At 37.5% G+C, this 12757-nt stretch overlaps 1 protein-coding gene across 17 annotated transcripts in view; it reads left to right on the plus strand.

Annotated features, from left to right (window-relative positions):
• Uimc1 (ubiquitin interaction motif containing 1) overlaps positions 1-12757 on the plus strand; it is a 178733-nt gene that overhangs the window by 57930 nt on the left and 108046 nt on the right. For 15 of the 17 annotated variants that reach the window (XM_087194801.1, XM_087194797.1, XM_087194794.1 and 12 more), the window contains one exon: positions 240-388. Coding sequence is in view for 11 of the 17 variants with exons in the window: in XM_087194794.1 (XP_087050920.1) it covers positions 240-388 (149 nt within the window). In the remaining 6 variants the exon portion in view is untranslated. Of the gene's footprint in view, positions 1-239; positions 389-12757 lie in introns of those variants that run through there. The other 2 variants (XM_087194799.1, XM_087194798.1) reach the window with 2 other exon arrangements.

Here is a 12757-nt window from a genome sequence, read left to right on the forward strand (position 1 = left end):
TAATGTAAAACCAGTTGTCTGTGTTAATGTATAAAGAACCATGATAGAATTATTATATTACTGCTATTGAAATTTTACCCGAAATGAGGTTATTATATTTTTTCCTCTATAGAAAAACAAGTTTTAATGAAACCCAATTTTGTTTCCATTAGATGAGTATCTTTTTCTTTTACACGAACAAATTGAATAGCTTTTAGAAAACTTATACTTTGAATAAATTATTTCACTTTGTATTCCAGACAAAAGGATGCCACGGAGAAAGAAAAAAGTTAAAGAAGCTTCTGAATCTCAGAACCTGGAGAAGGATGTAGAAACCAGTTCTGTCAGTGTGAAGAGGAAGCGTAGAGTTGAAGATGCATTCATTGTGATATCTGATAGTGATGGAGAGGTCAGTATTTTAAAAGTGAAGCTGTAAGTCTCAACCTAGGCTTCTTTATCTGTGACTGGCTTGTTTTGTAACTGTATTGTCCTGCTAGCTTCTCAGGACCGTGTAATTTTTACTTAGTTTTGTTTTGACATGAAATGGATTTATGAAATATTTATTTATTTATTTATTTTTTTGATACTGGGGATTGAACTCAGGACCTTGCGCTTGCGAGGCAGGTGGTGGCACCACTGAGCTAAATCCCTGGCCCCTTATAAATTATTTAAATAATGCTGTTTGGTTGAGAATAGATTGGATTATAGTTCTTCAGTTTTGTTATAGGTTAACCCGGTGTGATATTTTAGGACTGTTGATTAGACTAAATCGAATAAAAAAAATTTTCATGTGTCTGGAAAGTGAAAGAAAATGAGAGTGCAAGCCAGGCATGGTGGTACATGCCTGTAATCTCAGCACTGGGAGGCTGAAGCAGGAGGATCTCAAGTTTAAGCTCAGCCTGGGCAACTTAGTGACTTACTGAGACCCTGTCTCAAAATAAAAAATAAAGGATTGGGGATGTAATAGCTCAGTCCAAAGGGTCTGGGTTCAGTTTTCAATACTGAAAAAAAAACGTATAACTGGAGCTATAGATGTATCTCAGTGATAGAGTACTTGTGCAGCATGCAGAAGGCCTTGGATTTAATTCCTAGCACTGCAAAAACATTAAAAAAAGAGAAGAAAGAAAAAGAAATTGTGAATGTTCTTACATCTCTAGTGATCTGTCTAATATAGTAGCCACAAGCTACCTGTAGCTATTTAAATAAAAATTAAAAATCAGTTCCTCAGGCTGGGGATTTAGCTCAGTGGCACCGTGCCTGCCTCGCAAGTGCAAGGTCCTGAGCTCGATTGCCAGTACCAAAAAAAAAAAAAATCAGTTCCTCTATTGTACTCATTATAGTCAAGTGAACAAAGGTACCACAAGATGCTGATATCTATTATATTAGACAATGTGGCTAGAAATTTTCATCACCATTGAAAGCTTTATTGGACAGAACATTGCTAGATCCTAACCTTTCTCCTTTATTCCCTATTTCTATTTGTTTATTGAATTTTTCCACTTGACTGTAGGTTATATTCAGTAGGTAATGAACTAAGGCATCATGTTTTCCTATATAAATTTTTTCTCTATCTTCCATTTTATTTAATAGTAGAACCACTCATTTGTTTCAAGCTGTAAAACTCAGAATCATCATTGACTCCTCTCTCTTCTCATCTTTCATACCTATTGGGTTACTATTGCACGTTACGGCATATATCTAGTTGTTCCCCCAGAGCCTCATGTCCTCATAGATGGGGCTTTGGGATCATGGGTGTGTGATACTGCATCATGGGTGTGTGGTACCAGATTAGTCCACTGATGGGTTTATATCTGGGTATGATATTGAGAAGGGAAGCCTGGTGGAAAGAGGTGGGTTGCAGGGAGTATCCTGCTCCCTTAATCCCTCTATGCTTCTTGCCTGCTTTGCCATGAGCTTTTTCTCTTCTCTTATGCTGCCCTGCCTTGGAACCAACTGACTATAGACTAAAACCTCTACAAACTGTGAGCCAAAACAAACCTTTCTTCCTTTAAATTGTGGGTTTTGGATATTTTGTCCCAGCAGCAAGAAGGTAACTAAGGCACTGAATGCTGTATTTTTTATTGGTTAAATGATACTCTACCATTTCCTTTTTTTTTGTGATCATCTTTTATTTGGTTTATTACAACAAAATCTGAAGCTAGCTTTTCTGCCTTAGGTTTATATTCTGTATATTTCAGTTAACTTACTACAATTTTAAGAATTCAGATTGTAAATTTTTGTACTTGTTTGCTTAAAAATTTTTGGCTGCAGCTGATAAAATACCGGGAGGCTTTCATACCTAAAGCCAAAGCCATTGCCTAGCAATAAGATTGTTGCACTTAAGACATTGGATGTTGCTCCAGTTATCCTGAACACCACAATGAACTCATTTAAAACCATCCAAATAAACTACTATATACTTTATGAAAAAAAATTTTTTTTGATGCATAATCTTTACAAAATCAATTTAGAATTTTAACATGCCATACTGTATAAGAATCTATGCAATTCTAGCTTCATTTCTATACTTAATCACCTCTTAATTTTCTTGTCCCGTTGCCAAGACTAGTACTACTTTTTAAATTTTTCCCAATTTTTTTTTGGTACCCGGGATCGAACTTAGGATTTTACACTTGCAAGGCAGGCGGCGGAACCACTGAGCTAAATCCTTGGCCCTAAATTTTTCCCAATTTGATAATAAAAAAAAAATTACATATTATTGTATTAGTCATTTTCCCATTGCTAGGTAAAAATACCTGATACCTACAAATTAAAAGAGGAGAGGTTTATTTTGGCTCATGGTTTTAGTGGGTTGGCTGGTTCTAGAGCAGAAGTGGCAGGGTGAAAGGGTGGAAAGTTGCTCAACCCCTGGTGGCCAGAAAGCAGAGAGAGAGGGGAAGAACTGGGTACAAAAACATACTCTTCCCTGTCATGTCATCTGTGATGCATCCTGAATAAGTAGGGTGCCCTGGGGATGTGTTTTCAAAGAAAAATCTTTAAAAGTTTATATTTTTTGTTTGTTTTTTTGAAACAAGGTCTCGCTATCTAATTCAGGCTGTCCCTGAACTCACTGTGTAGCCCAGGCTGCCCTTGAACTCATGGTGATCCTCATGCCTCAGCCTGCCAGAGCTGGGATTACAGGCATGCACCACTGCACCCGGCTCTAAAGTTTATACTTTTGTACCCTTGAGCTTGTGATGTGTGGGTTTTGGCCAATCTTAAGATGTCAAGTCATCTTGACATCTCATGTTATCTTTTTTTATTGTCCTGGTATAAACGACTTGGCCTGTGTGTGTGTGTGTGTGTGTGTGTGTGTGTGACAGGGTCTCTCTGTGTTAGTTTAGGCTGGTCTTGAGCTCACTGTGTAGCCCAGGCTGGCCTCAAACTTGCAGTGATCCTCCTACCTCAGCATCTTGAGTGCTAGGATTATAGGTATACTCCACCATGCCTGGCTTGGCTTCTTTTTAAAGGTGTTAATCATTCTCTCCTTGGCCTCAAATTACACATGATTTTTTTCTGGTCAAATGGAAAAAAAATTTTTTTTAAACATCTCTTGGCTCTGTTTTTGCTTTCAACTCTCCCTGTAGTTATGGCTAAAAGCATCTGGCAGTATCCATGGTGCAACCTGAATGTTTGGCTGCCTTGCCATTTCTTGTACCAGCATTAAACTCCCACAGTGACCGGGCAGGGGACAACCATGAGAGATGTCCAGGGTCAAAGAGCTGTGGTCAGGTGGGCAAGAGACACCCAGTTATAAGCTAAATGACTTAGGCCCTAATTCCATGACCAGAGGCCAGGATGAGCCTGAACTTCTGTCAATTTGAAAGTACCAGAACTGGCAACCAGCCCTAATCCTACTAAAGGTTTGCTGGTGATTGTTTGGCATGGATCTGAGCTCTGACTATCTCCTTTGTCTATCAGTGAGAGTAAAGCCATGCCCTCAGTTGGCTACTGCCCCAAAACTGTAGGTTCCAGTAGATAAACACAGGCTTGAAATAACAGAGAAAATTTTTTTTTCCTTCTCTTTGCTTTTGGGTTTTTCTTTCTTCTTTTTTTTTGTTTGGTTTTTTAAAAAAATTTATTTTATTGGTACATTTTAGGTATACAATATAATGACATTCATCATTGGAAATTTGCACCTTTACATAATCTCTCTTGGTTCTTATTTTTCCCCCTTCCCCTACTCTCCCTTCAACCCCTCCATCCCTCCCTATTTACAAAGACTTTGTTTCCATTGTTTCATTTTCTCATATTAATTCCATTCCCTTTTTTCCTATCCCCTACCCTCCCACTTCCCCTTCCTCTTTGTCCCTTTTCTTCCTATTTCACATTATCTATTATACCTTTTAGTCCTTATTTACATTTTCAGTTTCTCACACTAGAGAAATTATTCAGTATTTACACATGTGTGTCTTATTTATTTCACTTAAGAGTATTGCTTCAGTGTGCATCCATTTAGCTATAAATGTCTAATTTCTCATTTTTTATGGCTGAGTAGTACTCTGTTTTATAAAAAACCCCCACATTTTCTTTATCCAGTCTCCAGTTGATGGGCAGTTGGGCTGCTTCCAGGTTTTAGTTATTACAAATTGTGCTACTACGAACATGGGTGCACGTATATCACTGTGGTATGATTCTTTTAATTCTTTGGGGAAGATACCCGACAGGGGAATAGCTCGGCCAAATAGGACTTCCAGTCCTAGTTCTTTGGTACTGGGGATTGAAGTTGGGACCTTGCGCTTGCAAGGCAGGCACTGGGAACCACTGAGCTAAATCCCTGGCCCTTCCATATTGATTTCCACAGTGGTTGCACCAGTCTACACTCTCACCAGCAGTGGAGCAGGGTTCCTCTTTCCCCACAGCCCTGCCAGCATTTGTTATTGGTTGATTTCATGATAGCAGCCATTCTTTCTGGAGTGAGGAGGAATCTCAGTGTTGTTTTCATTTGCATCTCTCGAATGACCAGTGATGTTGAACATTTTTTCATATGTTTATTTGCCATTTCTACTTTGTCTGAGAAATGTCTGTTCATTTCAGATGCCCATTTTTGGATTGGGTCTTTAAATTTGGGAGGTCTAATTTTTTTAAGTTCTTTATAGATTCTAGATAGTAGACCTTTGTCTGAGGAAGAGCAAGTAAAAATTTTTTCCCACATTGTGGGTTGTCTCTTCACACTGCTGGTGGTTTCTCTTGCTGTGCAGAAGCTTTTTGATAAGAAGAGATCCCACTTGTTGATGGTTTGTGCTAGTTCATGGCCAACTGAGGTTTTGTTCATAAAATCTTTTCCTACACCAATGTCTTCAAGAGTTCTACCTAACCTCTCTTCCAGCCAGTTCAGCATTTTCTATTTTAATATTTAGATCTTTAATCCATTTCAATTTTAGTTCAGTCTGTTTGGTTTTCATTTTGGTTTTTCTTTTTTTCATGAGTGTGAACATTTTAGGTTTTTTGTCTTGTTCTTATTTTTTTGTTCTTTCCTTCTTTTTTTTGTTTTTTTTGTTTTTTTGGTACTCAGGATTGAACTCATGACCTTGCGCTTGTGAGCCAGGCATGCTGCCACTGAGCTAAATCCCCGGCCCTGTTCTTTCCTTCTTTCTTACCCTCCTGTGTTGTTCACCAGTTTCTTAAGGCTTGGGTAGCCTTCCTTTGTCCTTCAGCCTTGCTTCTAATCTCTTTCTTTTCTTTCTCTGTTTTTCCCTTTTATCCCTTTAAAATTTTCTCCCCTTAGGATAAAATCACTCTATTGAGTGGATATTTACTGTACATGATTTTTTGATTTGTCTTAGATTTTATTATACAAGTATAAATCTTGTACCTATAGTTAAATGTGGCAAATTAATAGTTATCACAGTTTATTTTTCAGTTTGTGCTTGATGCTGTTATTATTGCTAATTGTACTACTTTAGCCAAGGTGACATAATTGTTGTAATCAGTTGATCTTCCTTATATGCCAATACCTAGATTGTCTGGTCATCATAAACAATACTACAATCTAGTACCAGAGAACTGGGTGCTAGGCCAAACAGGCTGCAACCTTTCATCCCTAATAAATTGAAGATTTCATCAATTAATATATTTTTATAAGAATACATTTTATAATGTTGGAACATGTTTCCATTTCTGGAAGAAATCATACTTGATTATGATGTATTACATTAATATGATATTCAGTTTACTTTCTCAGTACACCACTTAGGAGTTTTGCATGTACATTCTTAGTGTTGTTTTATGCTTTTCTTTGGCCTATCTCTGTCAGTTGTTTTTTTTTGGTACCGGGGATTGAACTCAGGACCTTGCACTTTCAAGGCAGGCACTGGAACCACTGAGCTAAATCCCCAGCCCTCTCCATCAGTTTTAGTATTAGAGTTATGCTATGAGAAGAAAGCTTTTCATCTTCACCACTTTCTTTATGTCCTATGATAATTTAAATAGTATAGGAATTGTGTGTTTTGTAAAGTTGAAATTGTTTCCAAACTGGGCTATCAACTAATTTTCAATATATACTCTTACGTTCTTCTAATGATATATTTTTGTTCATTTTTAAAATAAAAGATTTTTTTCTGTTTAGAATATAGAGAAGCAGTTGGTAGAGCCATCTTAGGGAACACTGTTTTTTGGCTTCATGAGTTGAAAAGCAAATTACTTATTTAGTATATCTTCTGATCTTGCATTGCCTGAAATGCTTTCTAGTTTGTTCTTCAGTTTAGTAGTTCCTCTGGGAATTAGTACAGATCTTCTAAGACTGCATCAGTTGGCCATCTCTTGTACTGTTTTGAAATTGCCACTATATTTTTTCTACCTGTATCACTGGATCATGATTTCTCAGAGGGCAGCAATTCTGTATCTTTCATAACTCATTAATATTTGACTTTTGCAAGAATGTGCTCTCAAAAAATACCTGCATTTGATTTTACTTCTGCTATTTTACCAAAGAAGCCAAGAAGTAAGTATGTATGCACACACGGATGCACATGCATAAAGGGTAATACCATTGGACTGGGGATATAACTGAGGTAGAGCATTTGCCTAGCGTGTTCAAGACACTGGGTTCTATCCCTAGCATTGGAGAAAAAAAGTAATAGCCATCATTAGGGATTTGGTTGACATAACTTGTTTCTGCTGAATGTTACTTGAGTTGATACAATCTCCTATTCTCTTATTGTCCCCAGGTTCATAAAAGAACAAAGGTGAGCCTTTGTAAACCTCAACCTTTTTGTTGGGATTGCCATTTAGTATGTGAATTTTCTTAACTTTTTATTCCTATCTGTGAAACAAGTAATGCTCTATGGAATATTGTTTTTAGGGGTTTTTTTGGTACCGGGGATCGAACTTGGGACCTTGCGGTTGCGTGGCAGGTGGCGGAACCACTGAGCTAAATCCCCGGTCCTGGAGTATTGTGAGGATTAGAAATAATGTAAGTAAAATTTCCTACAGTGATACTTTAATAAATGATAGTTGGTATCACTATAAATGTTTATAAATGTTTATTCCTTGCCAAGGAATAAAGCTCAGTTATGCAAACAGGAACCCTATTTTTTTTCTCTAACATTCTTTCATGCTAAACAAAATAGGGCTAGCAACACAGCTCAGAGGTAGAGGGCTTGCCAGATATGGGCAAGGTCATGGGTGTGATCCCCAGCACTACAAAAAACAAAAACAAAACAATTCCCCTCCCAAACCAAACAAAATAACAGCAATAAATCCAAAAGAAAAGAAAAGGACACCTGGAGTTTTATAGCAGCACAGAGCTGGCTTTATTCCTGATCTTAAACTGCTTGAACCTCACTTTTCTCCTGTGAAGTGGGGTCACTGATAATCTCATGGGATTTTGGGAGGGACTTAGATAAGGTAATGTATATTAAGTGGCACATAGCAAGTATACCATATGTGACAACCCCCCCCCCCCATTCTGTTTCTCTGTTTCTATTTTTTATGGTACCAGGGCTGTGTCACTGAACTAGACTCAGTCCCTTTTTAAAAATTTTTATTTTGAGACAGGATCTCTGTAAATTCCCAGGCTGACCTTGAACTTTTGTTCTTCCTGATTCAGCCTACTGAGTAGTGGAGATTATATGTTTGTGCTACTATACCTGCTGGTGTCATTACTTTTTTTAGGGGGGAGACAAGGTCTTGCTGTGTAGTTCAGGCTGGTCTTGAACTCCAGATGATCCTCCTGCCTCAGCCTCCTGAGTGCTGGGATTACAGGCATGTGCCACCATGCCTGACTCTGAACCAACCTTCTTTATCACTGGTAATATTCTTTGTTCTAATCTCTACTTTTTAATTTTTTACTTATTTATTTATTTTTCAGTTCTGGGGATTGAACTGGGGATATGCAGTACTACCTGCATATGCTTGGCAAGTGCTGTACACCCACATTGCACCCCTGGTGCTGATACCTAGTTTTTTAGTATTACTATAGCTATTTCAGCTTCTTTTTTTTTTTTATTCTTTAATAGAAAAATTATTTAATCAAAACAAGTTTACATTTTAACATTTGTGACTTAACTAGAATAGAGTAAATCTGTCCAATTTAAAATTATATTACCAAACGCATAGCTAGTTTATATAAGGTAATAGAATTCTCTCAAAACAATGGTTCATAGATTCATAGTTAAGAACTATGTTTCATAACTAAGAACTCTTAAAAGCAGAAAATCCAATTATTGAAGTAATAGAAATATTTCTTATGTAGATGAAAATAGTTATCCATGAGGTCAAAACTTAATGCATATCAGGGCCGGGGATTTGGCTCAGTGGTTTCGCTGCCTGTTGAGCAAGCTCAAGGACCCGAGTTCAATCCCCAGTACCAAAAAAACCCCCCAAAATTTAATGCATGTCATACACAACACTCTTTTTAAACTGATAAAACAGACTTAAAGTTGTAACTGTATTTTGTATTAAGTACCTTTTTCCTTCATTTACTTGGTTTCAATATATGTGAAATATCTTGTAACTGTTGAAAGCTACCAAATGATCTAATATTTAAAATGTAGGGCTGGGGATTTAGCTCAGTGGTTTCGCCACCTGCTGCGCAAGCGCAAGGACCCGAGTTTGACCTCCAGTACCAAAAAAAAAAAATGTCTTATAAATGCTGTTCTTTAAGTGATATATTCTTAAATTTTATGTTAACATTGATTCCTCTTGATTTAGTTCATGTATGTTAATATTCAAACTATCAATCTCTTACCTGTTGCCTTGAACCAATGGATGTTTTCACTTTTTATAATCTTGTCACATATTTGATATAGAAATGAGAATAAAATTTCTGATACTTATGTTTTCCAATAGATCAGTTTTGTTATGTGGCATTACTTACACAGTTGACTCTTTGTATGCAAAGATTCTACATCTGTGGATTGAAAATGTAGGTGGTTTAAAAAAATGTAGATGGTTGGTTCTCTACTGAGCATGTACACTTTTTCATATTATTTCCTAGACAATATGGTATAACAACTATTTACATAGCATTTACATCATAGTATGTAATCTAAAGTGCTTATATATGGGAGGATGTTATATGCAAATAGTATGCCATTTTATAAAAGGGATTTGACCATTCTCAGATTTTCATATTCACAAGGGGCAGGGGATTGATTTCTGGAATCAGTCCCTAGTGCATATAGAGTGTGTAAGCTTTCTGTTTATTTTGACTCATAGTTTTGGATGTTCTTGTCTGTGTTAGATTGGCTCTGTTGTTTTGGGGCTGTGGTGAGGCTGCACATCTTAGCAGGAGTACATGGCAGAGCGAAATGTTCATCTCATGATTAGGAAATTGAGAAGGGTCTGTGATCCAATAATCCCCTGTAAGGGCACATCCCCAGTGACCTAAAGGCCTTCCATTAGTCCTCACCTCCTAGAAGTTTGCTGTCCCCAATAGTGCCACTCTGAGGCCAACCCTTTAACATATGGGGCGGCTCTGGAGATCATTTAAGATCCAAACTATAGCACTAAGGGATAACTGTTTAACTGAACAAATATCATGGATTGATTTTTCCAATTCAAAAATACTACTTGAGTGACTGTTAGTGATTGTAACTTAAAAAAAACTTGAGACATTTCTCAAAAATAAACTTATCATATGTTTTTAAATTTCATCTACTGGTGCTTTATATAATATCTTAGTAGATTCAAAAAGGATTAATAACCTTAAAGCCAAATTCATTTTAATGTAACTCATTTTGTTCTCTGCAGCCAAGTTATGTCCCAGGGACAAAACTAAAAAATTAGCATTAGTTATGAACTTTGTAGAATTGTTGATTCACATTTAATTGAATGTTTGATGTTCCAAAAGAGGCATATAAGACTACATGATTATAGAGAAGCAGGATGTTGCATTATATAGACTAGATTAAAATTAATTTAATGAAAGGAAATCAGGGCTTATATATAAGTGACATTTTATGTAGTGTAATATTCCTCAACTTCTACAAAACCCCTAATTAATGAAAAGAGTATAAATCCAAAATTTATGAAAATTGTGCACAGAAACCATAGCATTTGGGAAAGAATACAAGCTTGTGAAAGTTTTAGCATTTTCAGTGATATGACTTTTTTGTGTGTGTGGTACTAGAGATTAAACCCAGAACCTTCACATTGTGATACCTCTTCAACCTCCCACCATCTTCTTTTTTTTAAATTTTGAGGCAGGGACTTGTTAAGTCATCAGCTTGCCCAAGTTGGGCTGGAACTTGTGGTCCTCCTGTCTCAGCCTCCCAGAGTGCCATCACAACTGGTTTATCATTTATTTTTGGTTTTTTGAGACAAGGTCTCACTATGTAGTTCCAGCTAGCCTTGAACTCACAGTGATCCTCCAGCTTCAGCCTCCTGAATGCTGGCATTACAGGTTTCTCCCACTATGGCTGGCTATACCCAGTTTAGAAATTAACTTTTTTGTACTATGAATTACACATTAGCATATTCACCATAATTGAAAGTATGCTAACAGGGCCAGGAGTACAGCTCAGTATAAAGCACTTACCTACCACGCACAAGGCCCTGCATTTGATCACTAGCACCACAAAGGAAAAAAAGCTGCAATCACTGATAATGGTTTTATGTAGATGTCCCCCTAAAGCCTCTTATGCTCATAGGTAGGGCTTTTGGGAGGTTATTGGATCATGGGGGTGTGATACTCATTAATGGATTAGTCCACTGATAAATTTATAGCTATATGTGATGTTGGGAGGAGGTGGGTCACTGAGGGGCTTGGCCTGGAGGGGTATACTTTTCCCTTTTTTGTTTTCTGCTTTCTGCTTGCCATGCTATGAACTATTTTCCTCTGCCATGCCAGTCTGCCATGCCATGCTGCTTCGGAGTCAGATGACTATGGACTGAAACCTCTACAAACTGTGAGCCAAAATAAACTTTTCCTCCTTTGAGTTGTAGGTTTTGGGTATTGTGTCTCAGTAACGAAAAAGTAGCTAAGACAATCATAATGTCTGGAAAATAATTTTAATATTTTCTGAATGGATTATTCCAGTTACTGTATATGTAGCTGTTAGTACTATACAAATACAGTTAACAATAATATTTAATTACTTCAAAACAAAGATTAGATTTTTCTCTCTCTAAAACAAGTTTTAAACACCAAAAATTAAACACCAAAAATTAAGTTTTAAACACCAAAAATTGAACTATTTTAGAACTTTCACCACTATAAATATTTTTGTTTGTTTGTTTGTTTGTTTTTTTGGTACCGGGGATCAAACTCGGGTCCTTCCGCTTGCGAGGCAGGTGGCACCCACTATAAATATTTTAAATGAAAACTATTCTCAAATATTCTTTGTATTCTAGTGTCTTGGTTACTTTTCTCATTGGAGTCAAAATACCTGACACCCAGGCTGGGGATTTAGCTCAGTGGTTCTGCTGCCTGCCTTGCAAGTGCAAGGTCACAAGTTCGATCTCTGGTACCAAAAAAAAAACACCCCACCAATAAAAACACCTGACACCCAAAGTTAAAAGAGGAAAAGCTTATTGTAGCTCAGTTTGTTAAAGTTTCAGTCCATAGTTGTCTGTCTCCAAGGCAGGGTGGCATGGCAGAGGAGCATCACAAAGGAGAAACAGTTCATGGTGGGCAGAAGGGAGCAAAGCAGTGAAGTAGTGAAGAAGCAGTGGCTGGTCTGCCTTTTTTCTGTCCCTTTATATTCATCCAGGTTACCCACCCTTTGTGTGGTGCCACCCAAACACAGGGTGGGTCTTCCCATTATCAACAGCCAGAACTATGCCAAACCAATCAGTGAACTAATTTAGTAGTCACATTGCATTAATCTCAGCATCATACACCCTAGATCCAGCTACCTCTTAAGCGCCCCACCTATGACCACATGAGGCTTGGGGGGACATCTAGATCCAAGCCATAACATCCAAGTTCACCAAACCTAGTTATTTAATGTAGAGTACTGCAGAGATATTTTGTCTTTACTGGATGACCTTTTCTTAGTGCTGGCCTTGTATTTATGTTTGCTTCCTTGTTGCTGCTATTTCCATTATGTTGTGGCTATACAGCTAGCCAGCCCCCCCCCCCCCCCATTCTAACCATGAGACTGGCTTCAAACTCAAGATTTCTCCTGCCTCAGTCTCCCAAGTGCTGAGGCTACAGGCATGAACCTGGCTTTCAGCTTTTAAAATAGTCTGATCATAATGTTTCTTTTTCCATTTTCTTTTACTTATTTATGTCTTTGCATTTAGAGCGTATTTCCTGGACTGGGGATGTAGTTCACTGGTTGCACACCTGCCTAAGATCTACAGTATAAGGCCCTGTGTTCAGTCCCTAGCA

This window comes from Heterocephalus glaber, unplaced genomic scaffold (genome assembly GCF_053883595.1).
Source record: "Heterocephalus glaber isolate CG9 unplaced genomic scaffold, H.glaber_assembly_v1.0 deba00001606, whole genome shotgun sequence".
Taxonomy (NCBI): Eukaryota; Metazoa; Chordata; class Mammalia; order Rodentia; family Bathyergidae; genus Heterocephalus; species Heterocephalus glaber.